Below are 21,550 nucleotides of genomic sequence, written 5' to 3' on the forward strand. Positions count from 1 at the left end.
CCCAGAAAAGATAGTCCACTTAAATGACAGCAAATTCAAATAATATAAAGTTTAATAAATAGTTGGGATTGGAGTTTTTTCCTCAGCTTCAGAGCTGAGGCCAGGCCCCAGAGGCTGGCATAGAGTTTCTCCCACTCCCGTCTACTCTATATCAGTCCTTGCTTTGTCTAATTAAGAATCTTAGCAGTAGACAGAAAGCAAACAAGAAGAGTTTTGATCTTCAGAAATGATTGGGCCTGCTTTTTCGGGTTGAACCAAGAAGAGGCACACCACACCAGACTGGGCTGAACAAGCTCCCCCCTCCTCCAACACCAGGAAGGCAATCCCCCAACCTGGTAAGAAGGAAGTGCTAGTCACAAGACCCAACTGCCACTCCCAGTTTCCCCTTCCCCCACCAGCTGTCAGTCTAGTTTCCTTTCCACAATTGTCTCCTTTTTTTTGTTGTGACCTTCCCAAGGTCACTTATTTATATTTTAGATACCAATTTACTAAATCTACTCTAATAATTTTTTTTTTTGGGAAAGTTTGGGTAAGGGTAGTTTGGGGTTTTACAATAAATTCAGTATAATAAATGTTGAACAAAACTATTACAATAAATTTGAATCTTAGTGCTAATACTACTTTTGCTAAGTTAACTAAAACTAATACATTATTTATAGAAATTATTTACATATAATACAACAATATACATTGTTCCACATCATGATGTCAGTCAAATAGAAATATCTATTGATCTTTCTATTTGCCTAAGACCTTATGGAACTAACTATATACATATTTACATTTTGCATAAATAAAATTTCAGACACTTGTTTATATAAACAAGGTCTCTCAATATGATTGTTTGTGATTTTGTGTTTTGTGTCTAATAGTGTGTTGAATTAATACTTATCAAGTTTCTTCAGATTTCCACTTCTCATGTTGACTGATGGATCTCTTCTTTTTTCCATGTTATGTAGTGATGCATGCTATTTCCCTAATATGTGAAATTACTTTTGTCTTATTATTTCAACATACTCAGTCTTACATACAAGTCTCGTTTTTCTATCTGTCCTCTTCTTATATAAACAAATTTACAAAGTTCAAAGTCTTAGCTTTTCAGCTTTTTTTTTCTTTGTTTCATTTCTCTAGTAGCTATTAAACAAATTTACAAAGATCAAAGCCTTAGCTGTCCATTTCAGCTTTTTTTTTTCCTTGATGCTTTTCCTCTGGGCTGGTGTAAAATATTTTCCTCTGGGATGCTTTTCCTCTGGGTTGCTTTTTCTCTGGGTTGCTTTTCCTCTGGGATGCTTTTCCTCTGGATTGCTTTTCCACTGGGCTGGAAAGTTGTCTCGAACATTATATGTCACTATTATTTCTTTGTGGTGTACTTTCTATGTTAATCAGTTTTTGCTTTCATTTCTCAGCACTATATATTGTCTAATTATCTTATATGTCTGTTACAGTGATGTTGAACTTTTTCTGGTTTTACCTGGGAACAATGGAACCATGAGTCTTTCCCTGCAACTTTTATAGCTGTTGGGATAGTAAGCAATACTTCATGTGGTCCAGTTCATTTTATGTCTGTAGCCAATTTTCAATTGAAATGTTTTAAGTATACTATTTCTCCTGGTTTGATGTTGTGCAATTTGTAATCCAGGGGTACTATTTGTTGTATCAAGCCCATTTCATGCAACTCTGCTATTCTTGTCTGTAAAGCTTGTATATATTTTGTTAATTGACAGTCTCCACCTATCATGTAAGCTGGTTTACAAGTCCTTCCTTGCCAAATTGCATGTCCATATAGCATCTCAAATGGAGAGATGTGCAAATCTCCACTGGATCATGTTCTAAGATGGAACAGAACTAATGGCAGAATATTTGTCCATTTTGTGTGTGTTTCTGCACAAAATTTTGCTATCAATGTTTTAATGTCTTTATTTAATCTCTCCACTTGCCCTGAACTTTGGGGATGATATGGTGTGTGGTATGTTGCTTGTATTCCTAGATTTTTATAAATTTCATTTAATATTGACTGAGTAAAGTGACTTCCACAGTCTGAGTCCAATTTTGCGGGAATCCCAAATCTAGGTATGAGTTCTTTTAATAGGATTTTGGCCACAAATGCTGCGTTGTTCTTTTTGGCAGGAAAAACTTCTGGCCATCTAGTCAGTCTGTCTATGATGACAAGGCAATACTTAAACCCTTTGTCTTTGGGCATATCGATAAAATCTATCTGTATGCATTCAAATGGTGTATATGCTAAGGGAAGACCTCCTGACCCTTTGGTCTTATAAACTTCCTGATTGAACTGCATACAAATTTTACATTTTTGACAAACTCTTATGGCATATGAGGATATTCCTGGTACAGTCCAAAATTGTCTCACTGAATCAATCACAGCTTGGGTTCCACAGTGTCCTTGTGCATGTATTGCATTGCACACATGATAAAATAAATTTTTAGGCAGGATGGGCTTGTCTAGTTGCAAAAACCATATTCCTCTTATTTGTTTTGCTCCTAAGTTGTTTATCCATAATTGAATTTCCTGTTCATCATAGGCATTAGTTAGATTGTCCTGTTCAACTATTGAGAAATTCAGTACATGTAAAGGTTCTTCTCTAGCTCCAAATTTTGCTGTAATGTCAGCTCTAGTTTCCTAAAGACACATGATCATTAGCCCGTGTGTGTGATCTACAGTGGATTATTGCCACTTCCTTGGGAAGTTGTACAGTGTCTAGAAGTTGCATAATTACTTTGGCATATGCAATCTCTTTGCCTGAACTTGTCAAAAATCCTCTATATTTCCAAATTTCTGCAGTGGCATGAATTACTGAAAATGAGTACTGGGAATCTGTGTAAATATTGACCCATTTATCTTTACTGATTTGCAAAGCATTTAATAAAGCAACTAGCTCTGCCCCTTGAGCTCTCACATGCTTTGGTAAGGACGCATACCATAATGTCTCTGTTTGTGTTACTACTGCTGCTCCAGTATACCTTTCTCCATTAACTATTATCCTCAAACCATTGGTATACATTTCATGTCAGGTTGTTCCAGGGGAGTGTCTTTTAAATCATTTCTTGGTTTTTCTACTACTGATATTGTTTCTTGGCAATTATGTATGGGTTCCCCTTCCAATGGCAGATCTGGAATCAAGGATGCCAGATTCAATGGTTAGCAATGTTTTAAAGTGATGTTTTCGTTGCTTAGTAATGTTGCTTTGAACCTAACTTAATTACCCTGGTTGTCTCTTTTTTATCTTCATATTTACTTTTTTCTTTTCTATTATTTTTATTTTCTTTTCTATTTTTTTCTTTTCTATTATTGCTACCCATTTTGATATTAATTTAGCTGAAGCATAATAGATTTTGTTCTTGCATCTCATTTTAAATCTATATGAATCTTTGTATTACTAGTGTGTTGCTTGTAATAATGTTGGATTCCACTTTCTAAAGCATTCTGCTTACTTCATAACCATTCATATCCACAGTTATGATTAAGTTTTTCTTCCTATATCCTGTCCCATTATCCATTTTCTTCTCATTGATCCCATCTCCTCTTTAAAATAGGATTTCTTCATTTAAAAATGTCTGTTCATGTCTTTTGACTATCAATTGGGGAATGGCTCATATTCTTATAATTTCTACAAAGTCTTCTATTATTTTAGATAACGAACCTATCTTCAAAATACTGTCCATAAATACCTGCTAGCCCCCACCAATTTGTAGCTTTCCTTCCAATTTTGACTATATTCGTTTTATTTGTACAAAAACTTTTAAAAAATTAAATGTATTCAAACTTATGTAATTTATATCTCACAATGCTTTCTGTCACTTTTTATTCATAAATTCTTTTATCCCCAAATCTGAAAGGTAATATGTTTCTTATTCTTCTAATTTGTTTATGACATCTTCCTTTATGCCTAGGTAATGTATCCATTTCAATCTTATCTTGGCAAATGGTGTAAGATATTGATTTATATCTAGTTTCTGCCAGATTGCTTTCCAGTTTTTCTAACAATTTTTGCCAAATAGTGAATTTTTAGCCACAAATATTTATTTTTTTCAAATATGTTACAAAAATTATAATCTTTGGATGAAGAAATCAAAGCTATTTGTAACTTTATGAAAACATGGTCTAAATCATTATTTATTAGAGAAACACAAATTTAAAAAAAACCCCTTAGTTATAATGTCACACCTATCAGATAGGCTAAAGTGATAAAAGGTCAAAATGACAAATGTTGGTGAGGATTTGAAAAAATGGAGACACTAATAAACTGTCAACATAACTGATTTTGAAGAGTAATCTGTAATTATGGCCAAAGAGTTAAAAACTCTTTATACCTTTTGATCCAAAAGGAGCAGTATTAGGTTTATTTCCTGAGGTGATCAGGGGAAGAGGAAAAGTTCTAAAATATTTATAACAACTCTCTTTGTGGTAGCAAAGAAATGGCAGTTGAGGAAAGTTGGGGTAATGGCTCAACAATTTGTGACATATGATTGTGACAGAATGCTACTATACAGTGAGAAATGACAAATAGGTTAATTAAAAAAAAACAAATGAAGACCTATATAAAATTATAAAGAATGAAATGAGTAGAACCAAGAGAGCATTATATAAAATAGGAATATAAATCTCTAAAACATTTCTACTAAAATTTTAATTTTCAAGTAGACCATTAGCTGGCATCAATAAATACCAACCTACATTGATTCTACAAGTATCTAATAAACTTTAATTTACTATTTGCTTTTCACTATCTAATTGTTTTATGTTTTTTATTTTTAATTGAATTTTGTATTTTGCTCTTGAATTATCTAGGTTGGATTCAATTCTTGGTTTGTTCGTCCTTGGGGATGCTGCAAAATTAAACTTGTCTTGCTTGAAGGTTTTCATGAATATTGGAAAAGATTTTATTTCAAACTATATGACTCCTGAGAGGCAGGTAAGAGCTGATTGAAATGTAAAAGAAAATTGTGTTTGATGAAAATAAACACTAAGTTGGATTGCCAGAGAGTTTCTTTTGTTACTCATTTAAAATTAAATGTCTTCATAATCTAATCAGGATTCAGAAAAAGCATTTTTTTTCCCCATGGATGACTAGACATTTAATTCATTTTAGTGTTTTTCCTTCCCCTTTCAATCCATTTTGGCTCTGCCCTCTCAGAGTTGTAAGGGACTATGGAAGAGTGAGGGTAATTTTCTAATACTATAGTTCCTACCAGTGTGCTCCCCCACCCCTCAGTGAATATCAGTTGATTTCATTTAGTCATATTCAATTGGCTTTAAGAAGCAGTTTTTTTGTGGAGCATTTGGTGGCTTAGTGGACAGAGAACCAGGCCTGGAGATAAGAGGTCCTCTGTATAAATCTGGCCTCAGAGACTTCCTGCTTATTGGGTAAGGCACTTAAACCTAATTACCTAGCCTTTACTGCTCTTCTGCCTTAGATAGTCTGATACCTAGTATAATTCCAAGACAGAAAGTAAGAGTTAAAAAGAGAAACAGTTCTTTGCTACAGGGACACAGTTGGTACACAATATTTCCACCCAAGTCTATGTCAGACTTTCCCTTCAGTATAGGGGAAAGTGATCTCAAACTTAGAGAGCATATTATGGTAAAGAGTAACTCAGAGCTCCTGTGAGTCCTTTGGATGGAGCTCTTAAGAGTTTAGGTTAGCCTTGGGTCCAAATACTATTTTTGTTTGCCCTTAAGCTAAGAATCGTTTTTATATTTAAAATAAAACCAACTTTATCTTAAAATATCAAAATCCTTACAAAATAAGAAATGATAGAATGAATTTGGGTCTTGGATAATAATTCACTGATCTTTGTCCTAAGGAATGGTGTACCTTTTCTGCTTAGCATTGCCCTGTCTGTATTTGGTTTTTAGCACAGATATTGTAATTATACATTTTGGATGCTATAAGGACACTGAAGGAAAGCCCAAATTCTACAACTTTCCAACATTAATGAGGCCTCCCTCCATCCAAAAGTTAGACACTGAAGCTAAGCGGAGGACAAAGCTCTCTTCTTTTATCCCTATGAAATTTTTCTCAGGGGTTTTCCTGGAGGCTTTCACTATTAAGCTACTAGATACTTGAATTCCTGATTTTACTTACCTTGCTGATTTTATACAAGTCTCAGAGGATATAACCAAGTCCCTCAGTCAATCCAGAAATTTCTTGTACAATGTTACTCCAATACATCCAAAGACTTTTAAAGACATCTGAATTGTTATAGGACTTTTTGCAATTTGTTTAAAATCTACAATCATTAATCAGTTGAATGAGTGTCCATTACTTGTTCATAACTGAAATATGTCTTAATCTGATTAAGTTGTCAGGGCATTAGCTTCTTTCAAGTGTAGTAGCATCCTCTTATATAGTTGTATACTATATGAAGTATTGTAATTCATTTATGAGGTAAAATTCTTGTATATTTACTTAATATATAGATATTATGGGATTATACATACACATATGGAATTATTTTACAAAAATCTCAATTTGAATAAACCACAAATAAGATATCTAATGGACTTTTTTTGCATGTTAGGAAGAAAGCAAATACATTGACTGTTCATGGCGGTGGATTCTAGTCTATATATATATAACTATTCTTGGAGACATCTGTCTACATGCAGCCACATCCAATTTGCGGAAAATTGCTTTCATGGGCTTTGATGACTATGAAAACCTCTCAAAATATCTAGAACTGGGGAACAAAAAATCAAAAGAGCAAGTCAAATTGAAGGCAGCAAATTTTTTAGACCTTTTAAAGTACTTTTCTTCACAAATGACATATTACTGTAAGTACAAATGTTCGCATCTTCTTTATTAGCAAAATTGCTCTAAAGTCACTTAACCTCAATTAGACTGTTGTTGTTTTTCCATTTCCATCATTGTAAGGGGAAGTTTAAAGTAGATTCTCTATCAGTCTTTCTCTCCAATGTTTCAAATTCATATTTCTATGTGCAAAAAAGAGCAAACACCTGTTTTTAAAGATTATTTATATTATCTTTTTTAAATTATAAAGATATCTTATTTTACCAATTATATATGATAAATTTCCATATAAGTTTCCCTAAGTTTTTGATTCAAATTGTCTCAGTCACACATGTATTATCATGCAAAGTATTTGTATATACATATTCATTTTATAATAGAATAATCATATAATACCAAAACTCCCAAAAGAGAAAACTTAAATAAATAAAAATGAAAAATCTTATGCTCTGATCTGCATTCCAACTCCAGCAGTTCTTTCTCTGGACATGGATAGAATTCTTTTTTCATAAGTCCTCAGAATTGTCCTAAATCATTGTTTTGCTGAGAGTAGCCAAGACTATCACAGTTGATCATCCCACAATATTCTGTTACTGTGTTCAAAGTTCTCCTGGTTCTGCTTATTCTACTCTACATCAGTTTATGTAAGACTTTCTAGCTCTTTCTGAAATCAACCTGTTTATCATTTCTTATAGTACAATAGTATTTTCTCACTATCACATAGCACAATTTGTTCAGTCATTCCCCAATTGAGGGACATCCCTTCAATTTCCAATTTTTTGCCAAAGCAAAAAGAAAAAGTATTTTTGTATAAATTTAATATAGTCATTTTATGTCTTGTATTATTCTCTATCTCTTGTTTGGTTATAAATTCTTTCCTTCTCCATGGATCTAAAAGATAAATTATTCTATGTTCCCCCATTTTACTTATAGTATCACCCTTTATATTTAAATCAAATTATATTTTAATTAATTGATAATTAAATAAAATATATATATAGTCAAATTATATTTAAATCATATGTCCATTTGACCTTATCATGGTATAGGGTATGAGATATTGGTTTATACCTAATTTTTGCCATACTGTTTTTCAATTTTTCCAATTTTGTCAAATAGTGAGTTCTTATCCCAAGAGCTTGGATCGTTGAGTTTATCAAACACTGGCTTGCTAAGACCATTTACCCCTAATCTATTTCATTGGTCCACCATTCTATTTCTTATCCAGTACCAGATTGTTCTGATGATTACTGCTTTATAGTACAGTTTGAGATTGCCAAGTCACCATCCTTCACATTTTTTTCTTCCTTGATTTTGTGTTTTTCACTATGAATTAAAAAATTATTTATTATTTTCTCTAGTTCTATAAAGTAGTTTTATGGTGTTTGATTGATTGATATGTCACTAATTAATTTAGGTAGGATTTTTATTTCTATTTTTAAATTATGTTTTTATTATATTAGCCAGACCTACTCATACACAACTAATGTTTTTTTTTTCAATTATTTAGATCTAACTTTGTGTGAAAAGTGTTTTGTAATTGTATTCACCTAATTCCTGTTGAGCTTTCATTATTACATTTTAAAAGAACTATAAAACAATTAATAGGTAATTATTATAAATGTTCAAATTCCATAGCAATTATATCATAAAATTGGTTTTATTTCTCATACAATTGTTTAAATAAGATGATACCAACATAAGAAGTTTCTGGATTTTTAAATAGGTTCTCAAATGACCTGGACTTCTTACTATGGCTTAATATACACTCTAGTGAAGATGACTCGAGAACTCTATGGAGATGAAAGACAAGATGGACTAGGAAATATATTATGGAAAACTTTACAGAGAGTAAAAATGGATGAGAAGGATATGCGAGTTTTGAATGCTATTGATATAGCTGAGGTAAGTCTAAAACCCAATAGGTTAATTGAGTATCATTTATTTTTAACTTCTCTTTGTAAGGAATTTGGTATTTTTCACATCTGCAGTTATAACAACATACTGTTAAAACAACTGTAAAATTAAAAAGTGAAATGGCATTTAACAAGGAAGCATGATCTGCTTTTTGGTGAAAATCACATTAATTAATAGCTTACATTTATATACTTTTTTATTATAATTAATTAAATATTTTCTCATTGTAAACAACATTGTTTTATTGACCTGGGAAAAACACACAACTACTAAAGTAGTCAGAAAAACCAAGACTTTAATCAGGAAAGAGATAATGTTCAATATTTCGGCCACCTCACAAAACCAGGGATTTTGGGACTCTTGGAACGGTATCTCTGAGAAGATCACCACACTAGATGATCCTCCAAAGAACAATAGAATTTGGGAAACTGAGGGGAAGTGAGGAGAGGGAAGTATGATTGATTGACATTACCATGACTACAAGGAAATGAAAGGTCCAGTCTATACTGACAGGATGCAAACAGACTTTGAAAAGAAACCATAGCCAGGGGTTTGGGTGTCAGGAAGCGGAATACTTACAAAGTATACTAAAAGGATGGTTCCATCACAGGTGCCGGGCTTCTTGGGAATGAATCTCTGATACAATGGGGAAAACTTCTAAGACTAAAAGGGTACTTACTATTTGGTTAGATCTGCTAACTCCACCTAAACTGGGATTATCAAGTACTTTAAGGCCTATTCAGTTTGAGTACTGGTAAGTCTCAGACTTCTCTCAGGGTAAATTCTCATGGGACAGGGACAAATTTGGGGTCTCCAGATTTCAAGTTGACAGTCATCATCTTTTAAATGATAAAATGGCCTAAAATAGCTTTTATTATTTGTTTATGATTATGTTAATAAGTGGTACAGCAAAGAGTCAAGCCTGCCTTAACATATATTGATATATTTTAATAAAATAGTTGCATAATTCTTCTATTGTTTATAGAAGAATTCCTACAGATTTATAATGTGACTTCATTTGCAAGCAATAATAGAAGCAAAAATAAAAGCTTTGTTGATTTCTGCTAAATGAAAATTTAATGGGGATTATAATTAATTCAGCGTTTATGAAATGTGAAAAGTCATTTGTTTTCAAGAAAGGACAGAACTAGTTTGAGAAGTTTTTTAAAAGAACCACTTAAAAGCTGTGGGCATAATATCATCCGAGGCAGTAAAACATGAGGCATGAGCACCAGGATAACAGATGAGATTTCCATTATTCAGGTTACTAACTAACGTTAACTACCATTGGTAAGAAATAGGCAGACTTCCAAATTTTTTAGAATTTTTAGTTTCTTGAAGGTTAGGGAGAAAGAAAACTAAGGAGATAACCCCCAGGGGTGGGAAGTGGGAGAGAACAGATTTTTTTTTCCTCACCCAATGCTTGCCTGGAATTTTAGGAATATCAAGAGAATGAGGAGAAAAGAGAGAGAGGGGTAGCAGTTCTGTCAAGGCAGCAGAATGAAAATAGAGCAGCAGCTGCTGCAGTTAACATATCTGTAATTCCTTTCATTAAGACTATAAGTAATTTGATTGGATAAGAAAAGAGTTACATGTAACAGTGTTTTTTATTTAGAGCTCTTAAGCAGGATTTAGGACAGAAACAATATTTGGCCCCTGGTTTACCCTAGCTTTACTTCCATTTGTAGTTTTCTTAAATTTATTACACTAATATATTTCTCATTAAAACAACAATGACAACAATGAAAAACCTGTGGTCAAAACTGTCTTTTCTTCCTGGTATTAGGAAACAGTAGAAAGCTTACAGGAAAAAGTAATCTTTACTTGTACAGGTTTGGGAATTCAACTCCTAGGCCACTGCTTTTATTTTTTTTTTAATTTTAAAATGTTAATTTAATTTTTAATAATAATTTTCTGACATTTTGTTACCCATGTTCTCTACTTCCCTCCTATCCTTCTCCCCTCCCCAAGATGGCAGGTAATATGACGTACATTATATAAATGTTATATAATACATAATTGCACATTCATCATGTTGTGAAAGAAGAGACGTATTGCGTCCACTAGAGAAAAATTCATGGAGGAAATTGAGTAAAGAATGGTATGCTTCAATCTTTATTTAGACTCCAGTCAGTCCCTCCATGGCAGTAGAGAGCCTTTTTTTGTCATGAGTTCTTTGGAGTTGTCCCAGATCTTTGCATTTCTGATAATTATTAAATCATTCACAGTTCCTTATCATGTTATTGCCTTTAATGTGCATGATGTTCTCATGGTTCTGCTCACTTCACTTTGCATCACTTCATATATGTCCCTCTGGGATTTTCTTTGATCATTTTATTCATAATTGCTTATGGCACCATAGTACTCATTTATAATCATATACAACAACTTATTTAGCTATTCTTTAATTGATGGATATCTTTTCAGTTTCCAATTCTTTGCTACTACAGAAAGAGCTACTTTACACAATTGAAGTAGGTCCTTTCCTCCTATCTTTGATCTTTTTCGGATTTAGACCTGGTGGTGATATTACTGCCTCAATTTACAGTTATTTGGGCATGATTCTAGATTGCTTTCCATAAATGGTTTTATCATTTCACAGTTCTAACAACAGTGAACTAGTATCCCAATTTTACTACATTCCCTATAACATTTGTCATTTTCCTTTATTTTATCATATCAACCACTCTGATAGGTCAATTCCCAAGCTACTGTTAAAGAGTTTTACTCTCTGAGGGCATAAGTACAAACCATTTAATAGCTACTTTTCTATTCTAAGTTTAGAATAACTATGAATTTGAACATAAATCTACCTCATAGACATATGAGGTATAAAAATGAACAGTGCAGCATTTGACTATGGGAAAGGCACAATTTCTTGAAAAAAGAAAATTTAAAATGAAGTATTTCAACAGTAGATTAAGGGATAATTAAGAGAGTCTTCCTATAACACTCATTTCTAACTTTATAAAAAATAGTTGGCAGGTACAAGAGAGAATTATTTTTGAATACCAAAGCTTTTCTCCATCTCCAAGAGGCAAAATTTTTTAAATTCTTTGTATAAAACTACATTATGGTCAATTGGGAGTTTCTAAAGTTTCTAAAGTAGGCTAAATAAGTACTGCATGGTCATTTATTTAAAGCTTCTTAACAATATTCAAAAACTATTGGCAATATTGCCCACTCAGAACAAATATAATTTCTCTTGAGTAATTCAATCACAAAATACTTTTCTTCATGTAACATTTTTTTTGTTTGAAAAATATTAAAAGAAAAATTGGAGATGCTTGGAACTAAGATGGAGAAGTAAAGGATGATTTACTCCTCTGATCCAAACAGAGATAGAAAGAGAGGGGGTGGGGGTGGGGGGAAGAGAGAGAGAAGATAAATTGCCTCAAAAAAGGAAAGAAGGAGGCACAAACCTCAATGGGTTATGAAGAGATAATAGTCCGCACAACATCTGTGGGAACCAAAAGAACTGGGACCAGCCCAACATGCTATTACTTCACCAGAGGCAAAAAAGATGGGAATGCACACAGTCTGAGCCAATTGACAAAGGTATAGAAGGCAGAGTGGGCAGGGTAGGGGACCAGCTCAGTCTAAACCACTCAATATAAACAGTGAAGTCAGAAAGGGCACAAAACACACAAATAGGGCAGCAGAGTTTCTGAGGCAGTAAAGTGACAGAGTGCTGGAGGCAGCAGAGCCCAGAGCATGGAGAATTGCCTATCCCAAGCTATTTTCCAGGAGCATAGAATAAGCAGAGTGGATACTGCTATTAGGGTAATTATGGTAATAGGGAAGTGTTAGAGCAGGAAGCAAGCTAGGGGAAAGACTGAATCTTGGGCTCCTCCTTCTACACTACTTCCTGTTCCCTTTCAACTGTCTTGAAATGTTCTTCTCATAAATGGTAAGCTTGACCATTTCCCCTAATAACTAAATCCCACAATCAAATCTTTTAACTAAGAGATCTTTTATTTTTTTGGGTAGAAGAGGTAAGGAGAGGGTAGAGGTGAGAGAAAATTAGGTCTTCCTATATTTTCTAAGTTATCCCTGTTGATTGAAGAGTTCAACATGTATTCAAATTCAGGAAACAAAGTTATCTTTCCCTAAGGGGAGATGTTGACAGCAAATGCTGACAGGTTTCTTCTGGGTTAAATCCAAGAGTCTTCTCAGCACTCAGTCTAATGGATAAGCAATAACCCAAAGAGAGGGTTTGTCTTCCACCTTCTCATTCAATAGCCAGAGAAGGAAGTGAAGTTTAAGCAGCTGGACTTTCCTAACTGCTCCCTTCAAGATTCCATTGGAAAACTGTCTCTCCTCCTTCACCCTCCTTCTGATGATTGAAGTTCCAAGAGTTTAAAACTTCTTGCTTTTTCTGCAGATTCATTTTGTGTTGCTATATTTACACTAGCCAATGAAACAACAGGGAAATTGATAATATGGTGTGCTAAATCCAGCTGGACAAGAATGCTGAGGCCCACTCTGTAGACAGACACGGTGTGGGGGGAAAAGGCAGTTTGGGCCTACCCAAGGACCAGGAAAAAGTAATTTGCAAGCTTGGAGCAATGCTCTCTCTACCCCTGGAATAGAGAAGAAATTCAACAATTCTAGGTAAATGTAAGAATAAGGTAAAATAGAAAAAAATAACTAGAAAAATGAGCAAAAGACAAAGAAAAAAAAGAGACCATGGAAAATTACCTTAATAACAGGAAAGAACAAAATACAAACTTGCAAGAGGACAACAATGCCAAAATGTAAACATATGAAGCCTCAAAGGAAAGTGTAAAATTATGTCTTGTCTTCCTCAAAACCCTGGAAGAACTTGAAACCAAATAATGAAAGTAAAACAGCAGTGGGAAAAAAAATTCACTGAAGGAATCAACTTCCTAAAAACTAGTGTAGACCAAAAGGAAAGTGTGGCACAAAAATATCTTAAAGAAAACAACTTCCTAAGGAATAGAATGGACCAAATGGAAATGAAGGAAAACACACACACACACACACACACACACACACACACACACACACACACACACACTGAAGAACACATCTTTTGAGAGTAAGATTGGTACTTTTTTCAAAAGGTGGAGCCAAGGTGGAAGAAAAGGTACAAAGATCCACCTGAATCTCTTCAAAATTACCCTCTGAGTAATTTTAACAACTCAAAACAAATTCTGAAAGAGCATAATCCACAAAAAGATGGAATGAAATAATTTTTCAGCTTAAACAGCACAGAAAGTTGGCACAAAAGATCTATCACACCAAGGTGTAAGTGACGGACAAAGCAGCATGCAAGGAAAGCCACATTATGGCAATAGGTCCTGAGAGAAACTGAGCCAGCAGTAAAGGCTCCAGAAGTCTTAACTATAGATGGTAAGAGAATTGGATGACTGCTTCCAAAGGAAAAACTGATGGAGTCTGAATAGACCAAAGCAAACTTTTTGTATTTTATTTTTTTGTTTGTTTGAATTTCTTTCCCCAAAAGGATTAATATGAGGAAATGTTTTACACCATTACACATGTAAAATCTATATCATATTGCTTATCATCTCAACAAGAGTTACTAAAAGGAAGGGGGGAAATCTGATACTCAAAATTGTTTTTAAAATATTGGAAAAATTTTACATGTATTTGGAGGAAAAATAACAAAATAAGGGAAAGATTGGTCAAATGGAAAAGAAAACAAAAAATCGAGGAAGAAAATAACATTCTAAAATCAGAATTGGACAAATAGAAACTAATGAACCCAGTGGACATAAAGAAATAATAAGACAAACTTTTATTTGGGTGAAAAGTGTTTTGTAACTGTGATCACATAATTCTTGGTTTTGTCTTGGCAGGTAAACTATCAGTTATTTTATATTGTCTATGGTTATTTTAAATGAGATTTCTCTTTCTATCTCCTATGATTGGACTTTATTGGTTGTATAGAGAAAAGCAGATGATTTGTATACCTCTATATGCCAACCGACATCGTTTCATCAATTCCTTATCTAGACATTCCCTATAACAATGTATTCCCAATAGATTACATATCCTTATCTTCTTTTTCTAACACATGTTTATACTTAATACATAAATGTATGCTACAATATACACATGTATATATGTATGTATATGTGTATATTGTATATATATGTATAGTATGTGGTTTCTTCCAGCTTTTAATCAATAATCATGATCCTGGCCACCAGTAAATTTTAATTTGATTATGATTATGTAAAAATGTTCATATATATACACATATACTTATCATATATGTATGTAGTATATATCATGTATTCTATATACATATATGATTTACAGGGTGCCAGGTTCACAAGATTATCAATTAAAAACTGGAAGAGACCTTAAAGATTTTATCATTGGTGTTCATCCTTCATTTTTGAAGAGGACAAATGACATCATGGGGTGATATCTTGACCTGAGCATGAACTGGACTTCAGAGAGGCAGAATTGCACAAAGTTCTCATTCTTACTCTTTCTTCCATAGTCATTCAAGTCCAGTGGCAAGACAAAGTGAGGATGACTGACAAATCCCAAGGCTGCCATGATAACCTTGGCTTCTTTAATGTCTGACCAAGCTCTGAGCACTCCATAGCTAGTACTGTCTTCTTGGCTGTTGAAACAAATTGTCCTCATCTGACCATTCTGCTAGAGGAAATCTTCACATGCTTGGGGTAGACATCCCCCTAACTCACTAAGGGTTCTGAGGTCTGTTGGTTACTCTCAACCTGATTTAGTCCATCTACCAAGATGGTTTTACTCAGGTGTGGCTGCTGTGCATGTAATTGCTTCTTGGAGCCACAGGTAAGAGTTGAATGAAAAGTGGACACTGAGGTGGATGAGTAGCCCTGAAAGAGGCTTGGCAACAAGCTTTCATAACAGAGGTGTGATTCCTCTCTGAACATCCTACATACATACTATATTTTATGCACAGAGATGATTTATAAGTAGTTAGGATCACATGATTATAGATGAAAAGTTTATATATATACACATATATTTGTTATATAATTATGTATTTTTATAGTATACATTATATATAACTTATAAGTGACAAAGATCACATGATTTTTTATTAAAAGTAGAACGCATCATAAAGATAATCTAGTTCAAACTCCTCATTTCACAGGTGAAGAAACTAAGGTCCAGAGAGATTAAACAATTTGCTCAAAATCATAGTTAATAAGTGGCAAAGACAAGTTTTATGACTCTGAATCTAGCTCTGTTCTCTCTGTCTCTCTTTCACGATCTCTGTCTCTTTTTATAGTAGTTCTTAGTAATTTATATTATTGTTATACTGTTTCTAAGCATTCCACTGATATGTTTCATTTTTTGCCCTTCTTTTTCAATAGGCTGAGCTAAATGACACTATAAATCCTTTTATTTCTTCAACAATAAGAGCTCCAAGGAACCCAACTTTCTTCCAACATATAGGAGGTAAACTGGCCAGTGCACTTTCCAAACTGCTTTTACCACCTCTTGGCACAAGTAGTCTTCTCTTTAAGAGACATAAAAAGGAGGAAAAGTCATTGAGTTATCAAATACCTCAATACCGAATGGAGAAGAAATTTATTCACATATTTTTAAGGTATAGTAAAGCCCTGTTTATCTGGGCTAGTTTATGTATTACATCCTAAAGTTGCTTGAACAAAATATATCAATTTTTTAAAAGGTGCACATTCTGTTTGAATTTTTAAAACTACAATAATGATATTTCAAAATATAAATTACAATTAGTTTCATATAGTTTCTTTTTGGTTTTTTTTGAAATTTATTATTTCAGAAGATATAGGAAAAGTTGTTCCTGAGAGAGCTTTCTAGATAGTATCATTATGGAAGGTGGAAATTATAGAACAATATATCATAAGTGATATCTCACAAGTTTTCTTGTCATTTTTCACACTTTCATTGTTCCTGTTCCTAATGTGTGCTAAGCTGACCGGTAAATGTTTGCCAAGCTGACTACTTAAATTCTTATTCCAACTTCTACAGATTACTTTGAATTATTTGGCTTATTTTAATTAATATTACATATTATATTATAATTTTTCATCACGTAAATTTTTATTAGTAAAGATAACAGTAACTACAGACTCACTCAAACCAGGCCCTGGCTATTGACAATGTAGTGATGAAATATTATGAAAGAAAATTATAATTATCCTATAGTATGTTAATCTCAAAAGGCTAGGAACAAATTCAAAATAGGCTTATCTTCCATTGATCACCTATTCTATATAAATCACCCTTTAAATTACACAAATATCTTAATATTTTCAAAAATAAATAATTTTGGGGGAATTAATTCAATGTGTTTACTATTTCTAAACAAATTCACCCTATACTTTCCTTTCCTGAATATAAAGACTTAAAAAGTGTATGAACGATAACAGAATTTTAGAACTTAGAAGAGTTTTAGAAATTGTTTTGCCTAGCTAATTAAATATGAACAGAGGGGCTAAATGACTTACCAGAGGTACAGCTACTTGTTAGTGAAAGACATAAGAATAGAAGCCAAGGCAGAAGTTCAACCCCCCATTGCACTTTCCCACTAGCTATCCTGCCAATCATGCTCTCTCAGGTTTTATATCAATAAACTGAAAAGTCTTCATCTTTCTATTCTAAAATTATTGCTGAGGATGAGTCATAAGGAAGGCATACAGCCCTATAAGTAATTCATCATTGCTATTCTCTGAACATTTTCTCATTTAATTATATTAGTCTTGAAATGAGATAACTAGAAGTATATGTTACAGTCTAGCTAAGACACCATGATTTTATATAAGTTAATTGTTTTTAAATATTGTTGAAAATTATCTAATTTTGAAGTTATATTTTCCAGTAAGACATGTTAAATACTACAAATGGAAATATTTCATATTTTTGTATGTTTTTAAATTGATTTTTTAAATATCAGCATAGTTTCCTCTAGTATTTCTCTTGCATCTCCTTCAAGAGAACAATGTAATATAAAATTATATTTAATACACCGGGAAAAGAAGAGGAGGGAAGACCATAAATGATTACTATATTACCCCAAAATCAGAAAGTATATACTGTGAAATATTTATAGATTTGTGAGCCTGAAAAAGTGGATTTTCCATTTCTACTGAGGGAATGAAATTATTGATAATTTATAATCAATAAAAATTAATAATCTTTGATTCACTCATTCTTTAGCATTAAATCAGAACCCTTATTATTGAATATTAATAATTATTACAAAAGAAATAGAAAATATAGAAATATAGAAAATAATATCACCAACATGCAGGAACTCCAATCCACTAGTAGTAAAAGAAATAAGTGGCAGCAAAAGAAGCTTTTGACCCTTGATAATTTCTATGGAGGAAAAAAACAAAACAAAACACAGAAGCAACAGCAGACAGTGACAAACAAGCAAACACATCCAAACTTTCAAAGGAAATTGGTCACAAGCTCTCAAGGACCTTGAAAAGGAGTTCAAGAACCAAGTAAGGAAGAAAAAAAAATGGGAAGACAAGTGGGAAAAAGAAAATAAAATAATACGAAAAGAAAATAACAGCTTAAAAAACAAAATTGCCCATATGGAAAAAGAAGCACAGAAATAAAAATGAAATAATAAGCAATTTAGAGACCAGTATTGACCTGCTGGAAGCCATGAAAAGCAGTATAGATCAAACTGAAAAGGAAAATCAAGAGATCATGACTGAAAATCAGTCCTTAAAGACTTGAAGTGGGCAAGTAGAAGCTAATGATCTGACAAGACAGGAAAAATTAATAAAGCAAAATAAAAATAATGAGAAAATAGAAGGTGTAGCAGTCCACCCCTAGCTATGGGCAAGGGAAACAGTATGTACAGATTGTCTTAGAAGAGAGCATGCTCAGTCTTGAGCATGCTCAGTCTTGGGCTTGGCTAGGAAAACCTCTGACCCTTGTCCCCAGCTTCCCCCAGGTTAGGTGGGAAAACAGGTTTCTTTGTGTTCACCTGGCTAAGAGAAACCACACGAATACCTTGTCGTTAACCAATGATAATCATCCCTATGTATTGTGTGTATTTGCATATCAAAGAGATTAAATACAGCCACAGCAAGCTCTGCTTTCTCTCTTCCTCTTGGATCTCAGCTCCCACTGATGTCTATTCTTGCTGGAGCTTGGCCTCTGGCCAAGCTCCATCTTTAATTCCATTCCTTCTCTATCTCTCTCACCTGGGACCTGGCCTTCGGCCAGGCACTTTCTTTTCTCTATCATCTCTCCGACCTCTGTGATGTTAAGTTTGGATCTTTGGATGGGTACAAGCCTTCTGAATAGTCCACTGATCAGAGTTTTGCTGTGGCTCATTGATAATTAATAAGGCCTGCATTTTTGACTCATTCCTGCCACCTCATATTTCTAATTTGGCTCCGCCACCCCCAGCACGGTATCCAAAACTTCTATCCTTCCTCTATCTTCCTACCTTAAAGCTTCTCTCGCCTCGGGAAGCTTTAGAAGGAAATATGAAATATATCATTGAATAGACTACTGATCTAGAAGTTAATGACCAAGAGAGTTAATTTGAGAATTACTGGTCTACTGGAAAGCCTGGAACAAAATAAAAGCCTTCAGATCCTATTATAAGAAATTATCCAAGAAAACTGTCCTGATATTCTTGAACAGGAGGGCAAAAAAGACATTGAAAGAATACCCCTACATTAAATTTGCAAAAGACAACCCCCAGGAATGTTATAGTCAAATTCAAGAGGTTCCAGGCTATTGAGAGCCATGCAGCGGTCTTTCCCAGGGTCTGAGGTTACTCCGTCTAGTTGTGACAATCTGGTCTAGTAATGGAGATGACAGACACTGTGTGCTCAGGCCCACGTGCATAGGCATCACACAGTGTTCTGCCATAGCATGGAGGTTCATTTATTATGTAGGGTTTCAAGTACATACTTCTTTGGCACACAATCAATTTTCTACATACATGGAACTTAACAAGACATGTATCCTAAGGAGACAGTCAATAAATCATTGTTGCTATAGATAAATGACATAAAAAAGGGTGATCTTGAAGTTAGTTCTCCCTGACCTAGGAGAATCATTGTTACTTTTGGTCAGCTTTCACAATCAATCACAATTACTTAGGAGAAGGGTAACAACACATTTTGTAGCTAAGTACAAGGTTAGAGTACAATTTAATGACAGGCCCGATTTGGTGTTTTCTTCAATTTACAAGTTCTATTTTTCTCATGTTACTTTAAAGCATCTGTAAATGTTGGCCTGGTTTCTGTCTATAAACAGAATTCAGGGGAGTGTGTCTTGAAGGTGATTGATGTTCTTAGCTTGCCTGACTTGTAATGGGAATGTGAAGAGGGAAAGGAGGAGGGTAATAGTCAATAATCTTTGGGCTATAATTCTGTAACTGCAATCATTTGGGGGTAATAATCTTAGGGGGATTAAAGTGGGATATATATGTAGTGATCCTATAAGTATTTTCTCTCATATTATTCCTCCTGTATTGGGGAGAGAATAATAATCAAAGTCCATTAGTTAGGAAAGTTAGAGAAAGAGAAGTCACAGAAGAGGGTTAGTGGGGGGCTTTTTCTTGGGGTTGGCTGCCTTGCAGGTCCCGGCTCCCAAACTGTGACCATGTCAACCAGTGGGGTCTGTTGGCTCAATGTACCAGGCCAAGGAGAAAAAATTGCAAGCAGCCAGAAAGACAATTCAAATATCAAGGAGATCCAGTCAGGATTACACAATATTTGGCAGTCTCCACACTAAAGGACTCCAAGGCTTGGAATGATATTCAGGGAGGCAAGAGAATTGGGTCTACCAAGAATCACCTACCCATCAAAACTGACTATATACTTTCAGGGGAAGGTACAAATATCTAACAAAATAGAAGATTTCCAAGCATTCCTAAAGAAAAGATCAGAACTAAATGGAAAATTTGATGTCAAAATATAAAATTTGAGTGAAAAATGAAAAAGTAAACAAAAAAGAGGGAAATTTCTTTTTTCATATTTCAAGCCTTGTGATTCTTTAGTGTGGAAGCTGCCAGATCCTGTGTAATTCTGACTGGGGCTCCTTGATTTCTGAATTGTCTCTTTCTGACAGCTTGCAATATTTTCTCCTTAACCTGAAAGTTCTTGAATTTGACTATAACATTCCTGGGAGTTGTCTTTTGGGGATTTAATGTAGGGGGATTCTTTCAATGTCTATTTTGCTCTCTTGTTCAAGAATATCAAGGCAATTTCCTTGGATAATTTCTTATAATATGATGTCAAGACTTTAATTTTTTCTAGGTTTTCAGGTATATCAGTGATTCTCAAATTGTCTCTCCTCGACCTGTTTTCCAGGTTAATTGTTTTTTAAATGAGATATTTCATGTTTCCTTCAATTTTGTCATTCCTTTGACTTTGCTTTATTAATTCTTGCTGTCTTGTGAGATCATTATCTTCTACTTGCCCAATTTTAGTCTTTAAAGATTGGTTTTTAGCTATGATCTTTTGATTCTCCTTTTCAGTTTGGTCTATCCTGTTTTTCATGGCTTCTAGCAGGTCAATTCTGGTCTCCAATTTGCTTATTATTTTGTGTGATTTCTGTGCCTCTTTTTCTAAGTGGGAGATTCTGTCTTTTAAACTGTTGTTTTCATTTTGAATTACTTTCATTTATTTCTCCCACTTTTCTTTTTATTGTTTTTCCATCTTTCTTACTTGGTTCTTAAACTCCTTCTTGAGTTCCTCGAGAGCATGTGACCAATTTCCACTCTTTTTGGAAAGGTTAGATGTGTTTGCTTATTTGTCACTCTCTTTGTCACACTGTTGCCTCTTTTTCTCCAAGGAATTTCTCCAAGGTCAGAGGTTTTTTCTGTTGTATCTTATTATTTTTTGTTGTTG

At 33.8% G+C, this 21,550-nt stretch overlaps 1 protein-coding gene across 2 annotated transcripts in view; it reads left to right on the forward strand.

Moving 5' to 3' along the window:
* Window positions 1-21,550, forward strand: part of TMEM232 (transmembrane protein 232) — a 183,299-nt gene that overhangs the window by 116,193 nt on the left and 45,556 nt on the right. For both annotated transcript variants that reach the window (XM_056824706.1, XM_056824705.1), the window contains exons 9-12: window positions 4,808-4,931; window positions 6,541-6,793; window positions 8,497-8,675; window positions 16,049-16,284. In XM_056824706.1, the coding sequence (XP_056680684.1) occupies window positions 4,808-4,931; window positions 6,541-6,793; window positions 8,497-8,675; window positions 16,049-16,284 (792 nt within the window). The remainder of the gene's footprint in view (window positions 1-4,807; window positions 4,932-6,540; window positions 6,794-8,496; window positions 8,676-16,048; window positions 16,285-21,550) is intronic.

This window comes from Monodelphis domestica, chromosome 3, assembly GCF_027887165.1.
Source record: "Monodelphis domestica isolate mMonDom1 chromosome 3, mMonDom1.pri, whole genome shotgun sequence".
Taxonomy (NCBI): Eukaryota; Metazoa; Chordata; class Mammalia; order Didelphimorphia; family Didelphidae; genus Monodelphis; species Monodelphis domestica.